This window comes from Accipiter gentilis, chromosome 23 (assembly GCF_929443795.1).
Source record: "Accipiter gentilis chromosome 23, bAccGen1.1, whole genome shotgun sequence".
Lineage (NCBI taxonomy): Eukaryota > Metazoa > Chordata > Aves > Accipitriformes > Accipitridae > Astur > Astur gentilis.
In genome coordinates, this window is record NC_064902.1 from 7,255,471 (window position 1) to 7,273,157 (window position 17,687).

The 17,687-nt window shown below is 39.0% G+C and overlaps 1 protein-coding gene across 13 annotated transcripts in view; it reads left to right on the forward strand.

Annotated features, from left to right (window-relative positions):
- Nucleotides 1-17,392, forward strand: part of PBRM1 (polybromo 1) — an 80,133-nt gene extending 62,741 nt beyond the window's left edge. For 8 of the 13 annotated variants that reach the window (XM_049826380.1, XM_049826376.1, XM_049826374.1 and 5 more), the window contains 6 exons: nucleotides 1,644-1,845; nucleotides 5,781-5,939; nucleotides 9,758-9,913; nucleotides 12,332-12,402; nucleotides 14,206-14,422; nucleotides 14,755-17,392. In XM_049826380.1, the coding sequence (XP_049682337.1) occupies nucleotides 1,644-1,845; nucleotides 5,781-5,939; nucleotides 9,758-9,913; nucleotides 12,332-12,402; nucleotides 14,206-14,422; nucleotides 14,755-14,927 (978 nt within the window). In that variant the 3' untranslated portion in view covers nucleotides 14,928-17,392. The remainder of the gene's footprint in view (nucleotides 1-1,643; nucleotides 1,846-5,780; nucleotides 5,940-9,757; nucleotides 9,914-12,331; nucleotides 12,403-14,205; nucleotides 14,423-14,754) is intronic. The other 5 variants (XM_049826384.1, XM_049826389.1, XM_049826385.1 and 2 more) reach the window with 2 other exon arrangements.
- Nucleotides 17,393-17,687: the final 295 nt, after the last annotated feature.

Consider the following 17,687-nt stretch of genomic DNA (forward strand, 5'->3'; position numbering starts at 1 on the left):
TATTTGGAAACAATTACACTTTTCAAGTTGGGAGAAATTCGTAATGTTCAGGATTATGAGAAGGGCCTTTTGAGGGTTTTGGTATGACGATACATTTGTGGGCCTTGTTGATCAGAGTATGGGTCAATTATGGTCCCCTGTGACAAATATAGATGGAAGGAGTCTTCAAAAAGGGGGTTCCAGCTGTGGTGTCTCAGTGGTTGTCAGAAAGGTTAAATTTTTTGATGTCTGGTAACATCAAGGAGCTCTCAACAGAAGCATCCATGGTGGGAAAATCAAAGGAGGAGAATTTTTGTTATCCATTGTCGTGGTTTAACCCCAGCCAGAAACTAAGTACCACGCAGCCACTCACTCACTTCCCTCACAGTGGGATGGGGGAGAGAATTGGAAGGGTAAAAGTGAGAAAACTCCTGGGCTGAGATAAAGACAGTTTAATAGGTAAAGCAAAAGTTGCGGATGCAAGCAAAGCAAAACAAGGAATTTATTCACCATATCCCATGGGCAGGCAGGCATTCAGCTATCGCCAGCAAAGCAGGGCTCCATCAAGCATAACCATTACTTGGGAAGACAAAACACCACAACTCCCAATGTCCCCCTTTCTCCTCCCCCTAGCAGAGCATGATGTCATATGGTCTAGAATATTGCTTTGGTCAGTTGGGGTCCCAGCTGTGCCCCCTCCCAACTCCTTGTGCCCTCCCCCCCCGGCTGCTCACTGGTGGGGTGGGGTGAGAAGCAAAAAAGGCCTTGACTCTGTGTGAGCACTGCTCAGCAGTAACTAAAACATTTCTGCATTATCGACACTGTTTTCAGCACAAATCCAAAACAGCCCCATGCTAGCGACTATGAAGAAAATGAACTCTCAGCCAAAACCAGCACATCCATCAACATAAGAATGTGATGTGAACCTGTTGTGCGAGTAAACAGTGATCAGTAAAACTGGGCTTTGGGTTTTTCAGGGAGAAATGCCTACTTATGTAATGAAAGGTGAACACTAGAGAGAAGGGGAAGTCTGGCAGGCAAAATAGAGAGTATTTAGGGATGAGAAGAGTGGAAGGTGGAGCTGGGGGGGTAGGGGTTGCAAAGGCCAAGGATGAAATGGGGAAGCATTTCCCTAATATGTGCAATGGTAAATAAAATGTTTTACTCAACTTGTGTTGACAATATTTCTGAACAGCATAATGGATGAAATCTGTGACATAACACAATTACTTTTATTCTCTTCTGGCCTTCCAGAGAGTCACTTATTTGCTATTCAGCCTCCCTAGTCCTCTCGTTCAGTTTGAAATTATTTTAGCTAATAGTAAGCATTTTGTGTTGTCTTGCAGAGAATTTTTTGAAGCCTCAATTATAAAAGTGGTATTATGTGTGGAAGGGTTGAAAAGCATCAGAATATTGTGGGGTTTTTTTTGTTTGGCTGGGTTTTTTTTGCCTATGTACTTTTCATAAGTGCGTGCGTATACTCTTGTCATGCATCACTAGATGCAGTCTCTCTTTAGGGGCTCTAAGGCTGGATGATCCTTGTGAAAATATGTTCAAGAGAAATGTGGGAATATTTTAAAATACTGTTTCTTACAGCTTTGAATTTTGTATGTAGAGAAGCTTCTCTTTTGTACACTTGTGGTCATAACTGCTTTTTCTCACAGTCCACTCCCAAGTCTGTTAAGGGCAGCACCAAGAAGGAGGGATCAAAAAGGAAGATCAACATGAGTGGGTACATCTTATTTAGCAGCGAGATGAGAGCTGTGATTAAAGCTCAGCACCCAGACTACTCCTTTGGAGAGCTCAGCAGGCTTGTAGGAACTGAATGGAGAAACTTGGAAGCAACAAAGAAAGCAGAATATGAAGGTAAATAAAAACTAAGATGCTAAACTCTTTTCTTCTTTTTTTTCTTTCTCAACACGTTCACTACTGTTATTCAGATGACAGGTTTAATAAAAGAAGATATTTGTGTTTGTGTTCTGGACGTACCTTAAAGAGAAGTTCATATTGAGAGATGACTGAAGAGGAGCAAAGCGTATGTTTAAGTTATGTAGTGCACAACTGAAAATTTAAATGTCTTTGCCACAAATAACCAAATGAACAAAGACCAAGAAAATGGGGACAAAATTGGGAAGCCCCTGGGCTGGAAGTCAGTTGGAAAAATGGTTTGTGAAAGTTTCCTTAAAGGACGACTGGGGGCGGGGGGGAATTTTGGACAAGAAGCTCTTTAGAGCTGTAGTGGGCAGGTAAGAAGGCTTACAGCGGAGGGGGAAAAAGTTCTTTGATTAACAGTACTTAGCATCCTAAAAAACTTTGGTAGAATAAAATCAAGGATACAGAATCTGTTATGATACTGTAAATATGCCCTGTTGTTCAGTCACAGTATTAATCAACTGTTGTAACTGATTTTGTTGAGAGATTTCATATCCTGAAGTAAGCCTAGGAATATTTCATAGGCATGAGATACTTTAGACCTCTCTCCTCGTCTCTTTCTCTTCCTCTCCTCCTTGCTTTCTCTCCCTCCCCCCTCACTTTCTCTTCCCCTCCCTTCCTTTCTCTCCCTCCCTGTCCCCCGTCCCCCCCCTTCCTTCCCTCCCTTCCCTTCCTTCTGATATTGGTCATTGTGTTTCAACTTTATTTGATTAAAATAAAATACAATTGATCCTTAATAGCAGGCCCTTACCCAAGCCAAATACATTGGCTTAACGTCCGTAGTTACTACTCTAGTTAATAATATGTCAACGCTTCCAATATGAAAATGATACTTTTAAGCAACTGTTGCAGTTTTATTGGAAGAAAATGCTACTTTGGAAAGGAAAGTTTCAACACCCTGGAAAGTTATTGCCCAATTAAGTTATAACTTTGCTTCTTTAAAAATGAGATTTGATAGGTTTTCTGCATACTCATAACTTAAAGGCACCTTTGATCTTCAAACTAGAAGTTTGCATGCTATCGCTTTCCACTCTCAGCCACCTCAGTCCTTTCTGAATTTGCAGTAGTACCTCTTTGCAATTCTGGAGAGTGATATGGCACAACTCGGCTATATGCAAGTTTTCTTTGCAAATGCTGCGAAGGGAAACGGTAATGCTCTTTCTTTGTGAAAGTACTATGGCCTTTTTTGCTGTTGTAGTTGCCTTTTACAGCATTCTAGGTGCACATGGTATCTTTTTATTGACAGATCCCTCCTTACAGCCTAATTCTTAAGCAGTAAGATGGCTAGCATGTCATCACTTCCTAGCTTAGAGCAGCTTGATGTCTTGCACTTCTGCAGGAAGACATAGCTGTAATGTAACGGTAGCAACGGTCTCTGTCCACTGTGTTAATGGTGCCCTACGTGCTTCCATTTTAATCCTCTTTCTCAATTAAAATTTGCCAAAGCTTTTGGGTTTTGGGCTGCAGTTTCTCTGGCTTGGTGTCTGCCCAGAACTAGACTTGCTTTCATTTGGTTTTGAGGGGTTGGGATGGGGTTACAAAATGTCCAAACTGTGTTTGCTTGCCATGTGTGAAAGGAGAGGAACTCATTACCTTCCACTATGACGAGTCAAAATTCATATGCTTTCTAGTGTGGATGTGCACCAGGGAGAAGGGAACAGGCATGGTTTGACATCTCAGTGAAAAAGTGCCTTTCCATGTTCTGGTGAAAAGTATTTTGATTTTAGATCCATTTTGACCTGCTGAAAATTTCATGTGCAGGGTAATAGTTGATTTTTTAGCAATAGTTGAGCAAAGCATAGGCTGCGTTGGAAATGCCTGCATGGCTAACTACACTGCGAAAGCTCCTCAAAATAAAATAAAATAATGCATGTGATTGAGGTAAAAACCTGTTTTAAGGCAAAGCTCTGTTCAAAGCAGAAATTCTCTTTCCTGTCTCTTGAGATGTGTTGGAAATGTTGTTTTATCTTAAGTCCTGGCCTAAACGATTTAGGTTTAGTATTGAGTATTAAGATGAATATGCAAGGCCGAACTTTTAGACACCTGCTACAGTTCATTTTGGCAGTGTTCTTTCATCTGTTAGTTCCATGGCAGTCATGGCATGGATAGAGGCTAGGTAAAACTCAAGTACTGTGCTATGTCAGGTTCTTCTTCAAAGCTCAGCACTCTGAAGTCTGATAAAGCTGAACACTTAATAGTAATTCTTCATTCATCAGAGTGTCTCCAGAACTTTTGCTTTTGTCTGACCATTTTTTTTGGCTGGCCAAAAGTAGGTGAGAGTCAGAACAGCTACTTCATCTTTTGCCCAAATGCTTGCTCTGCTCTGAAGAGGATTATTTCATTTTTCTGCTTCAGGATCTAGCTTTGAATGTCTTGTATATTTTGTGCTCAATCACATATAAGTTCCCTGTAGTAAGTTTAGGAGTTTCTGTGCGTCGTCATCTCTTCCTGAAATGACAGAAGTGAAAATGAGGAAGGAAATGCTTTTGGAAATGAAACTGGTCTTTCAGTGTATGGAAGTAGTGCTAGAAGCTGCGCAAACAGGTTCTACAGGGGACAAACACATGATAGACATTCAAAGTTGTATACTAGACAAAACGAGTAACATTAGCAGGATGCATAACTTAATCTCCTTGATGAAATCCTTCTTAGCCTTTGTTTGACAGAGGACCTTGGTTGCTGTTTTAGTGGCAGTTTTCATCTTTCACCAACTGCAAGAGAACTTCTAGCCCTGCATTCACTGTTATTAAAATTTGCTGGAGATGTATGCTGCATTCATTTATTCTTTGTTGTTCCTTATTGCGTCAGTCAGATACAGTGTTCAGAGTAAACAAATCAGCAACTTGCATGCCCCCAAAGCACCTCGAGTGGGCATTCAGTATATCTCCTTTTTTTGTTTGCTTGGGTTTTATTTTTTTTTCTTTCTTCTTCCCATGACCCTTTGCCCTTCCCTTAATATAAAATTGTCCTCTGGTCAGATTCCCTTGCAGTAGATCTTTTGTTCTTGCAGTCACAGTGAGAAACTTGATTGAGATAATGACCAGATTCATCGTACAAAGGACACACATGACCTCCAGTGAGCAGCACAATGTGAGTTAGACATCTTCAGAAAAAAAAAAAAAAAAAGAAAAAAAATAGCTCAAAGGGGACTAAGTGGGGAAAATTACAGAAAGAGGCAGAGAAAAATATTTTTGGTTCATCAAACTGCTGCTTGTTATGTTCCAAACACTAAGGACCTATCTACACTAGGGAAACTTTGCAAATGCTTCCCGACTTTGCCATCACTTTTCAGCTGCATCAGTAGTAAAATATGTGGGGAGCCCAAGAATAAACGGGCTACTGGCTGGCACTGTTATCTGCTATTTGCTTCTTACTTCAGGGCACATCCGGTAGACATGGTGCTTAAAATTCCCGCAGCAGCTAGTAGTGGATCTATGTGCAAGCTGCCAGCCTTGGCTGCAACTGGTTTAGCTGAGCCAGTGGTGTCAAAAGAGGGAACGTTTTGCCATGTTCTCCTAGTGTGGACTGAGCCTAGTGCTGGACTGCTGCTTCATGTTGGTAACACTGGTGTTATTATCAAATTTGTTCTTTTGACTTTTTAAATTTTTATTTTATTATTTATTTTTTTATTTATTTATTTTTTTTAGAAAGAGATAAAACTTTGTGGAATATTTTTCATTAAAGGTTCTCTAAAAGTCTTAGCTGCAGCCACATGAAATCAAATCATATGCTGTATAAAAAGATTCATCTGTTCTACTTTATATTTGACTAAACTATGCCAGTGTTTGACTAGTCCTTTTTAATGAACAGATAATATTTTGAAATTCTGGGTTACAAAACAGAACTGAAAATCTAAAATACTTTTACAGAGCGGGCAGCTAAAGTTGCTGAGCAGCAGGAGAGAGAGCGAGCAGCACAGCAGCAGAATTCCTCCCCCCGGGCAGGCACTCCTGTCGGGGCTCTTATGGGGGTGGTGCCGCCACCAACACCAATGGGAATGCTCAATCAGCAGTTGACACCCGTTGCAGGTAAAACGTAGGAGCTATGACCATTTTTTCCTCATCCACTATATCAATCCCCTTCATAACTCTGAACACTCTCTTGGGTCACTTTGTTCTTACGGAAGAAAAAGCTCAACCTCTTCAGTCTTTCTTCATAATGAATATACATAACCGCAGCAGTAGCCTGGTAGTCCCACGTTACTTGCTCCAATAGTGAATAGCCTGTTGAAAATGCAGGGGGAAAAGGGTCCTCCTTGTGCGGTAGTCCTGTTCTGTTTGTGTGCAGTCGTGTTTATTCACTCTACTTTGAGAGTTCATGTTTAGCCTTGCTATGGCAGGAGGGGAGCAAGCTAAATACTCTTCTAGTGCATGCAGCATTAGTGGAAGTGATAAAATAGGAGGAAAATTATTATTATTTTTTTTTATTGTCAGGAAGGTGAGGGGCAAACAGAATCCAAACCAGATTTTAAATCCAAGCAAAAGCTTTACAGAATTGCTGATTAGACACTGGTAAGCAGAGCAGACTAGGATCTAGAGCCATTGCAGAAAAAAATACGAAATGCCAACATTGCTGGTTTTCTCAGGTGATTTTTCACAATAGAGCTGAGCTTGGAAAACTCTTCCACAAGGTCCCTGTTGCTGGGTGTTGTGCTTGTTACCAGTTGTAATCTCACTTGAGTTCATAGGGAATATGCTCAGAGTAAGTATCTTCAGGATCAGATCTGAAGACAATGTTGTCCACTGGAGATTCTTGTATGGGAATCAGCCATACGCTGGTGAGAAGATGAATTAGGTATGACCTGATAGGTTGTTTTCCTTCTCCCATTTCTATTCAAAATAATTAGATTACTTCAGTCAAGGTCAAAATAGTACCAAGTAGGTAAAAATTAGTATCTGGAGGGTTTTTGGTTTGCGTTTGGGGTTTTTTTTAACTTTCCCTTAAGGCATTCCAATTATTCCATTTATTCTTTTGTCATTTTTCTTTTTCTTTCCCGTCTCACAGGCTGTGGCCATATTTAGAGCTGAGAGCCTGAAGCATTTTTCATCACGGTCTCTAAATCCATTTTCAGTAAATAGGCTATATGGATGTTTAAACTGAAGGCACATTCCTTATTTGGTTCATGGTCTCCCAATTACAAAGCATTTGTTTACGCTGAGTTGCATTTTTCTTGTGGTTTTTTTCACTTTGTTCTTGATAATTTTCCTCTGAACTGTTTGCAGTTGGTGTGTGTTTGTGTGTGTGTACACATACCTGTGCATATATTAAGAAAAGAAAAAAAAAAAAAGAAAGAGTTCTGCAGTGATCTCTTTTGTGAGTAACCTACTTCAATCTAGAATATGTAGAAATGTCATCCTCTTGTGGTTGTGTTTTCTTGGTTTGGTTCTTGTTTTTTTGTCATTGAGTCACATTTCCAATTTTTTTGGAGGTAGGTGTAGGTGAGCATTAATACTTATTATTAACACTTTCTTAAAACTTTCCCAAAAATGTGCATTCTGCAAACTACACATGCTAACTTACTTCCTGCGGCAGCCTCCTCAAAAGCAAACCTGTATTTAAGACCATCATCTTATTCAAGCAGTTAGACATTCAAGTCTCTTCACTTTGGCATTGTGAAATACTTCCTTAAAGTAGACGATCAAGTAGATCTTTTTAAACTCTTTCTATTTTTATGGCCCATTTGAAAAACAGTCTTTCATCTTTTGGTTTCTACAAGTCTTACTTAGAAGTATCTTATTCTGTTAAGACCTCTTTCACATCCTCCATCATTTGATTGCTTTTCTCTAGTTCAGAGAAATTCTCCACAGAAGTTCATAGAACTTCTTTATGACCCACGGGTCCAAGAAATCTGGATGCCTTCTGAGATGCATTTCTCTTAGCGTGCAGCGCTCTAGTTTCTTGTAAATTCGGGCATTACAAAAGTTTATTTAATCTTACATTTTTATAGTAAAAATGGGAGAACAAGTAATTTGAGAGACATCGTAAATCATAGCTGTGGGAGCTGGAAATAGTTTGCCCATGTTTACTAGTTTAAAACCAAAGTGGTAACTCATACATGGGGTATGAAAGTCGCTGCTCTTAGGACCTTGTGATGAGCTACAAGAACTGTCTTCTCATGGGGATTTGATGATAACTTTATTAATGCAGCCAGTTTTTGAGTGAGTATTTTATTTGGAAATGTAGAAATGAGCTTTCATGATTGATAAATATGGGTTTGTTTCATTGGAGGATTTTTGGTTTGTTTGTTTTAAAGCTTCAGAAGTGTATGTAAATGCATTGAAGATGTGATTGCAGCTCAGAGTGCACTGGAAGTACCAGACAGTAGCTACAGTGAAAGCCCTTTATTCCAGGGATGCTTTTTGTTTTTCTTCTTTTACTTTTTCCGTTAGAAATATGGATTTCACTACATTAATAAAGAGGTACAGATGAGGTTCTAGTTATTTGAAATAGGGACTTAAGACCTATTTAATAAGTGTCAGTCTAGGTGTCCTGTGGAAAATGGAAGTTTGAGGGAGATCAGTTCTTTATTTTCTCATTTTTTGATCCATGTAAAGCTTTTGGAATTTCAGGTTTCTCACCTTTGTAACTCTTCCTGAGGAAGAGACAAATTGAGCTTGTATTTTGGAGCTGCTTGATCTGTTTTGATCCTGAGCTTGTGACAGCTTTGTTTTCAGTCAGAGCTGGTGTGAGTGTTTGGCCAGTCTTATTCCAGAAATCCCTGTTCTGAAAGTTTATTTTATGAATTACTGGCAGTGTGGCAAAGACTCAGTAGGTGGTTTCTTGGAACAGACTATAGAAGCCCCAGCAATTTTGCATTTCTAAACTTACCTCATCTCTCTAGACCTGCTTCTGTCCTCTGTCATCTTTTCATTGTCTTTCCAACCCCCTTCCTTGGTTACCTGACAACACATCCATTTAAATTAAAAAGCCTAGAAAACAGGCAAGGGACAAGCAAGTTACATTCCAGGACCTAATAAACATAGTGCAGTTATATTGTGTAGGTTCACCTCATGGACAGAAGCAAACCTGAGCTGAAACCAGAATAAGCTCCAAATTGTCTTTGCTCACATGCAGTAAACTAAATTTTTGAGCAGCAGCACAATACTGTCTTCATTGTATCATTGATTTTCCTATAAAGACACCTTGAAGACATTGAAATTCTGTGAGGAACTGGAGGTGCTCCTTTTAAGTCCCTTTACTTCGGTCTAGTGCTGTAAGTGTAAGTCGCTGCAGCCCAGCACATCCTGTGCTGTCAGGTTTAAAATTTGCGTTACTTCCTTAGTTCATACTGGAGATGGTTTAATAAAAATCACCTGTCACTGCTGTTAGTTTTAAGTATGCAAATGTTGTAGGGCTTTTGTGTGTGTAATTTTGCATATACGCTGCAGAAAAATGTATAGGTTTTTATTTTTGTTCAGTTGGGTTTGGTCTCTGAGCTAGCCCATGTAGCAGGGCCATACGTGAAGCTTGTGAAGTTAGTGTTGTGTTTGTAATCTGTATGCAGATGGCAGAGCTTTAAGCTGTATTAAAATTGCTTGCATTAGTAACATTTAATTGTGGCTGAATTTATTCCTTGTGTTAACATATCTGAATATTCAGCATTTATTGCCCCATGAGAAACATACAAATACACTAAATACTAATTCATCAAAAGAATAGTGTTTTGTATTTATAACTTTATTTTTAATTTTTGTTTATTTTTGCAAGATACTAATTGTAGTATTGTCTTGCTGTACTAAAGGTGCTTTTTTTTAATTTTTTTTATTTTGTGGATAGTGCATGTCTTACTGTGTAGATCATATTGCATGTTATTGATGCATGTTTGAAATTTGTTGTGTCCTTCAAGGCATGATAAGTGGCTATCCACCGGTGCTGCCACCTTTGCAGGGCCCAGTTGATGGCATTGTTAGCATGGGCAGCATGCAGCCACTTCACCCAGGGGTGCCCCCACCCCACCAACTTCCGCCAGGTATGCCAGGCATCCCAGGCATCCCACCACCCGGTAAGAATGTCATCCTCATTCGCTCCTTGTTTCATTTTCATGTACTTGCCGTTTAACCAGTTGTAACAGAAATTATCTGCAGCTTGTTTTGGTCATAGCGTTTGTTTCTGAGCATTGCAGGTTCGTTTAGCTGCAGCGCACACAGTGCACTGCTGAATATATGAGATATGTGCAAAACATTGACAGAGCAGCATGTCCAGTAAACTGGCAGGGAAAGGTTACTGGAGAAATGTGATGCTGCTCCAGCAGTAGTTTTGCTCCAGCCAAAAAACTTGACAATTGTGCTTGAGTTTATCAGAGGTCTGAAAAGCTGAAATCAATCTATTCATATTCTTACGTCATTTGAATAGCATCCTTCCACTCCTCCTTATTTAAAGTGGTCTTATAAATGAAATTTATTGCTCTCACTCCTTATCAAACTCTTTTTTCATTATGTTAATCAGTAGTCAGACTACCCTTAAATGAACCTGGTCATGTAAGACCTCTTGTCCATTGGAGCACTGACATATGTTATTATAAAACAGTGTTCAGATTAAACATTGTTGGTAGAATAATAACTGGAAATACTTGGTGATGAGGTGAAATCAGTATACTGTTGTGGCCAAATTTTGAATCGATTTTTGAGAGCATATGTACTACACATTTGCTTTTTGGTTTTTTTTACACACTTTTGATGAAAATTGAGGCTGAATGAAGCATAAACATTTTTCCAGTGTTAATCCCATTAACAAGTACCCATTATGGCGAAAAATGTTCATCTGCCCTCTCATCCTGTTTTCTGTGGATTCTTTCCGTTTTTACCTCTGATAACTCATGTGTCTGTTTAAAAGATGTGCATCCCATATATTCAGCAGTTAAACAAGCTGTGGACAAAAGTGGTCTCATTTGCCTCTCCTTACCCCACTTGCAACTGTGTTTATCAGAAACTCTGTTAAGACTATCTATATGTAAATTGGTTTGGGGTGTTGTTTTTCATTTGTTTGTTTGCTTGTTTTTTAAAGAAAAATCCATTAGGTGTGCAGCTTGCAGCTTTGCTGGTGTGTATGATTCACCGTAATGTCATGTAGAGGGAGTAGGAAAATAGTTGTGTGTCTGTGAGCCTGTCCCCGACTCACCAAGGCAGTGACATTTAGCACACATCAGCAACGTACAAAAATGTTTTGGAGGCGAATCCAGGACAATGCATTTCTTTGAAGAGTTTTTCCAACTGGAGAAGTGGGCTGCATGTATGATGTTTAAAACGGAGAGGATATGGATTAGGGAAAAACCAATGCCTGGGAATGGAGGACCACATGTGAAGTGGGTGCTAAATGAGGCTGGGTGGGCTAAGGGTGAAGCCATGCTCTGATGCTGGAAAGATGGGGATGCCCTCCTCCAGACCTCTTTGCTTTGTACCAAAAAAAATCCTTGCCACAACTTGTGTTATCAATGTTTTTCCCACCTTCTGACTTGCTGTTAGTACAGATGCATTTAAAATGGGGGCTGTGATCAAGTGGAAAATGCATTCAAAATACGCTTTAGTGTGCAAAATGCTGTGGCACATCTTTTGATCACTGATACAGAAACCTGCATGCAAATTAAACCCTTAGGAAGAGCACAATTAATTTGCAGCTTTTCCAATGAATGAATATGAGAAGTGGCATAAACAGAAGGAAACACAGCAGCACACACAACTTTTCAGACAAAAGCATCTGTATGTGAAATATCAGGAACTGCATGACTCTTACGTAGCTTTATAGATTTTTGTATGTAAGATTGACATGGGTGTTTTCTGCTGCGCTCTGCAATAGCAAAAAGTCTCAATATGTTTGAGAAAAACTAACAGTTTTTATTTTTTTGAAATTTATTTCAAATGTTCATCGGTCTTATACGTAAGACTATTAAAGCTTAACCTGCAAGTTACGTTTTATGTTATTGAGATCTAACAGAATTTGTGCAATGGCTTGAATTTCCTCCTGCTGTGAATGTATTTGATAAAACTGAACACAAGGAAGTGTTAAATGTTGCTAAAGCAAATCAGCATTTCCTTTCTTAAAGGATTTCAGGAAGATCCTGTCAAGCCAAAGGCATATATTATAAATGAAAAGATTTAGTCAGGCAATGAATAAGTAACATCAAAAAAAACCTGAAAAGCAAAAATTATTCACTTTGCATTTATTTAATTAAATTAATTCAACAGGCCACATATTGATGTTTGGTGGGGTAGTTGTCATGTTGGCTTTTTTATTATTATTTTTTTTCATTCAGAATCTTCTGAAGTGTTTTTACTGGGGAAGAGGGGGATATTTTAATGTCGTCCATCTGCTTAAAATAACTGTGAGCAATGATATCAAAGTATAAATTCTTACTATAGAAGACGAAAGAGGTATTTGTTACTGCTCTGAAATAAGACCAATTATTTTATATTTTGGAATATAGGTGTTATAGGCCAAAATGTGTCCCCCATGGTAGGCACTCCAGCACCCGGAGCAAGTCCTTTTGGACAGCAGGTGAGTAATTTTTGCATTATTTATGAGGTTCTAGGGCTCTGAATTAGCATTTGAACAATGTCTATCATGGTTTGACCCCAGTCAGTAACTAAGCACCATGCAGCTGCTCACTCACTCCCCTCCCCCCTGCAGTGGGATGGGGGAGAAAATCAGGAAAAGAAGTAAAACTTGTGGGTTGAGATAAGAATGGTTTAATAGAACAGAAGAAACTAATAATGATAATGATAACACTAATAAAATGACAATAGTAATAATAAAAGGATTAGAATATACAAGTGATGCACAATGCAATTGCTCACCACTCACCGATCGACACCCAGTTAGTCCCCGAGCGGCAATTCCCCCCACCGCCACTCCTCCCAGTTTCTGTACTAGATATGACGTCCCATGGTATGGAATACCCCGTTGGCCACTTTGGGTCAGCTGCCCTGGCTGTGTCCCCTCCCAACTTCTTGCGCCCATCCAGCTTTCTTGTTGGCTGGGCATCAGAGGCTGAAAAATCCTTGACTTTAGACTAAATATTACTTAGCAACAACTGAAAACATCAGTGTTATCAACATTCTTCTCATACCTAACTCAAAACCATAGCACTATACCAGCTACTAGGCAGACAGTTAACTCTATCCCTGCTGAATCCAGGAGAGTATCTCACTTATAACCTCTAGCGGTGCATATAGCCCAGGGACAGCATAAATGAAATGTACACCGATGTATTTAGAACCAGTTAATATCTTACACTCAAAGTGTATGTCGGTATTTGTTGGTTGAATTATTATTAGACTAATTAGGTCCTGTCCAGTGGCATAACTTCTGCAGTGTAAGCAAGACAGTGTTTTGTTTTGTTTTCCTTCTACTAAAGACGAGTCATTTCAATACACAGTTAAACTGCTGGTAATTTAGGTTTTGCATGCTTCAGTGATGCAGAGAGGACGCTGTCCACTTTCTCAGCCATTGATGAGTGGGTAAAAACTGTTTTGTTTGCTCCTGTATTTCACAAACTGATGAAGCAGATGTTCATTGGCAGTTCAGAATTTGTGAGTTTGGATAACAGTGATGATCAGATGTTTCTTCTCAGAGATTAACACAGATTAAGTATTCAGCACACTTCCAATTTTATTGACTAAATTTTTGCATCATAAAGAGAAGTGTGATTTTGGCTAGAGGGTGTAAAGAAAACCAGAAGTTGAGTGAGAAAGTAGTGAAGTGTTTATGTCATGACACTGAGTTATTCCAGACCACAGGATATCTCTGCTAAGAGTTCAGTACTGCTACTTAATCACAATGGTGGGAATTCTTCTGTGTGACTGTGGGTTTTTTTGGTGTGCCTGCTATTTTTGCCTGACAGTGATTAGCATTTATTCTGTGGAAGTATCCCAGTCGTCCAAGGATCAGGGTCAATTTGGATTAGATGTTTTAGATATAAACCCCACACTTCACAGATCACACAGTTTCTGATCAAATTAGAGAAAGCATGAAATAAAAAGGAGGCAAAAGGAGTAATTAAGATTAATAGGAGAGAGGAGAAATGGTGATAGTAATCAGAGTATGTTTACATAGATTAGAAATATGAACAATGTTGTCTGTTAAATATGAATATGGTTTGTTTGCACTTCTCTCTGTGCATCTCACTGACCCCAGTAGATAGCCCTGGCTGAAGTGGTTGTCCTCCAGGGAAATTTTCTTATGCTTTGCTCATAACCTGTTTTGAAGCTCCATTGTATGAGGATGACCTGATGCACACATGTGAACCGGCTTCCCTGCAATTCCCTGAAATGTGATCTCTCCATTACTTTGTCATTGCAGATAGGAATCCTTGGCCCACCGGGACAGCAGGCACCGCCTCCGTATCCCGGCCAGAGCCCAGCAAGTCAGCCAGTTATGCAGCAGCCCACAACTCCCATGTTCGTCTCCCCTCCACCAAAGACACAGAGGCTTCTTCATTCTGAAGCATATCTGAAATATATTGAGGGGCTTAGTGCTGAATCAAATAGTATTAGCAAGTGGGACCAGACCCTTGCAGGTAAGGCTTTTGATAGAGTGGAATGTTTCCAGACAGAACACACTTCTTCATAACCATTAATATCTTTTGCTTTTATGAAAAATGCTAAATAAATCTGTGCTTACTTAATAAAATGTACACATGCAAGTAATTATTAAAAACAAATCAACAGAATGGGAATATATATGTTATCGGTAGGCTAATTCCATTGATGTTGTATAAATCTAAGAATCAATTGTATGGGCTTAAATGCTAGGAGTAAAAGTTATGCTGTAGAATTACATTCAGCTTTTTCTAGAAAAATTGCAAATATCAAAGCCAGTGGATAATTGGACCATTTCTTGACCTTCCAGCACGAAGACGAGATGTCCACTTATCAAAAGAACAAGAGAGCCGACTCCCTTCACACTGGTTGAAAAGTAAAGGGGCTCATACCACAATGGCTGATGCATTATGGCGTCTGCGAGACTTGATGCTACGAGACACCCTTAATATCCGTCAGGCATACAACATAGAAAATGTTTAGTCGCATAATTGCTTCTTTCTTTGATACCGGCATATAAGGAGTTTTGTGGAACAATAGCTGTTTTAGTTACTGGGTGGGAAGAGATAACCAACAATAATTTGTATTGCATTTTACTGTACATTGCAAGACCATTTTTATATAAGGACACTTTTAATAAGCATATTTCACTTTTTGTTATATTAAGTTGACTTTATCAAATACACGGATTTTTGCATATGTTTCCTTTGTTTGAAAGGCGATTTCATAATTGGTTAAGTGTAGTCAAGGATTCATCTTTCTTATACTTTATTGCTGAGAATCGGATGCCATTGTTTTTATACAAAAGAAGAAAAAAGAAAACAAAGTATTTACAGATTGATACAGTGGAATGTGAAATTAGTCTTAGTTTACATCTTAGAAGAATGTGTGTACATGTGCTTGTGTGTGCTAGCCACTTCCAGCAGAAATCTTGCTTGGATGTGAACAGGGAGGATCTCTTAAAAGAAGCTAAAGGTAAGATGTGCATTGATGCTAGGGAAAAATGACATTTCAAGTCAATACTGAGGCAGTTGAGTGGGCCACAGCAATCATGGAAGTGCTAGTGTGGACAGGACAAGGGTGTCTTGACCACTAATGTTGTCCAGTCCTGTCCAGTTAATTGTGTAGCCAAGGCCATTGCGATCCTAAATCAGTAACAGAATACATGTGCTGGCATGTGCTTAGAAGGTGAAATGTTTCATCTACCGTGACCTGTGTTGGGGGTTCTGTGATGTCCCTAACACCAAGCAGTGGGAAGGGGAAGCTTCCTCCCTAAGCAATTCCGTCTGCATGTGGGAGAGGCATGCAGAACTTCGAACCAGTTCAGGTCTTGAAAGGTAAGTTAGAGGAGAAGAAAAGTTGAGTTGTTTTGTTAGTGAAGTAACGTGATGTTTTTAAATTCACACATGTTCTGTTAATGATTGGGCATTGTAAGACATTTTTATATGCTTTCTTTAAGTGTATTGATTCACCTTAATGAAAGTTTTGCAATGCAAAATTTGACACTTAAATTAACTTTAAAGTCAAATACTACTGTACGGTATGTGTAAGTTCAGCATAGTGAGTATGTTGGAGAAATAGAGTACTTGCATTGCAGCCTTCAGAGGGTTTGGGGTTTTTTTATTTTGGTTTGGTTTGGTTTTTTTAAGTTAAGTAAGGTAGGTATAGACTCTTCTTGCCAAATTTCAAGGTTGTGGCTGCCTTCTGCTAAAGACTTATCTGTCCTCGTAACTAACCAACCTTTTGGACTGCAAATGTATTTGTTTAAAGGTAAATCCTTTAATGTATTTAATTTTAGAAAAAGAATTAATACTTCTGGATTGCATTAAGTAACTGGGAAAGCTCTATTAATTTGCAAAAATTGTTGGCAGGAACGTGGTCACTGCATCTCAGTCCAAAAGAACTGATTTAGTGATACACTTTATCTTACTGCTAGAGATGTTCATCATGTGGAAATGTTTTTTAAAGTCTAATAGTACAGAACACTTTCATTTCAGTATATTTGGCAGAAGGTTAAATATTTTTCTTCAAATACTGGATATCTTGGGTTTTGTTTTGCTGATGTAATTAATACTGATGAGGGAAGTGACGTGCAAGTATAAACTGTTACTTAATTTTACTGGCTAATTCCTCTCCCTCTCCTATTGCAATCCTCCAGTCATTGCACAGAAAACCATGTAATTACAAATAGGCACTTAAGGACATTTTAGGTCAGATGTGCAATGGACATAAAGAAAATGGAATTAAGCAACGTATAGGGAAATTACAATTTTGAGCTCTACAAGTAGCACACCTGTGGTACAGAAATTCTTTGCTGGCCTTTGTAAATTATCAATTTTATTTAATAAAGTAGAAATTGAATAGTCTTAGACCACCCCCATATATACAGTATCATCTTAAAATGTGATTAAATTACTGTAGGCTTTGCAATTTTAGCCACAAAGACGGGACGTTGAAGTGAATCAGGCAGCAAATCCTAGTTTTGAGTATTTGGAACTATCAATGATTGTACTAATACACCACCAGATTCTCCTACTTCTCAGCATTAACAAAATTACACCAAAGAACCTGGGATGGATTTTAGTTAAGTTATTGTTTTATTTATTTTCTTTTGAGGACTGGATGGGACTCCCTTTGGAGCCTGTATAACTCAGATGTTTAATTTATCTGAAGGTCAGTGATGAGCAGACTTGCAGCACTGGCTCTCTCCTGCCCGAGCAGCTGAAGCTCTACTTTCGCTGCTCTTTCCGGCCCAGGAGCAAGAGATTGGAAGTGCAAACGAAACCTGGGTCCTCCCGCAAGGCAGTGCAGAGCACTACCTCTAAGCCACTGGGCTGGCCCTAATCAATTATTTTAAGCTTTATTTATTTCAAAATCATGTCTCTGTATATTGGAGGCATTTCAGTCAATTGCAGTAAAATTTAGGATATAATGGCTACAGTCTAGAATTCAAAACCAGCAAAAGAAACTGTTTTCTGACTCTGGTTTAAAAAAAAAAAAAAAAGACATGTCTGTCTGTCTTTCTCTTTCTCTCTCTTTGTGGGTATTTGAACCCCTCATTTGTTTTCCACTGCCGTTCATTGTACTGGCGTGAACAAAACTTTCATATTAAAATAAAAGTATGTATGGGAAATGGTTGGCTTCTGTGAGAGTGGAAAACAGATTAATTTAGGACCGGTATTTTCATAAACCAGTTGGAGGTGACTAATAATTATTTGTTCGCTTCCTCAGTCCTTCCCTTCC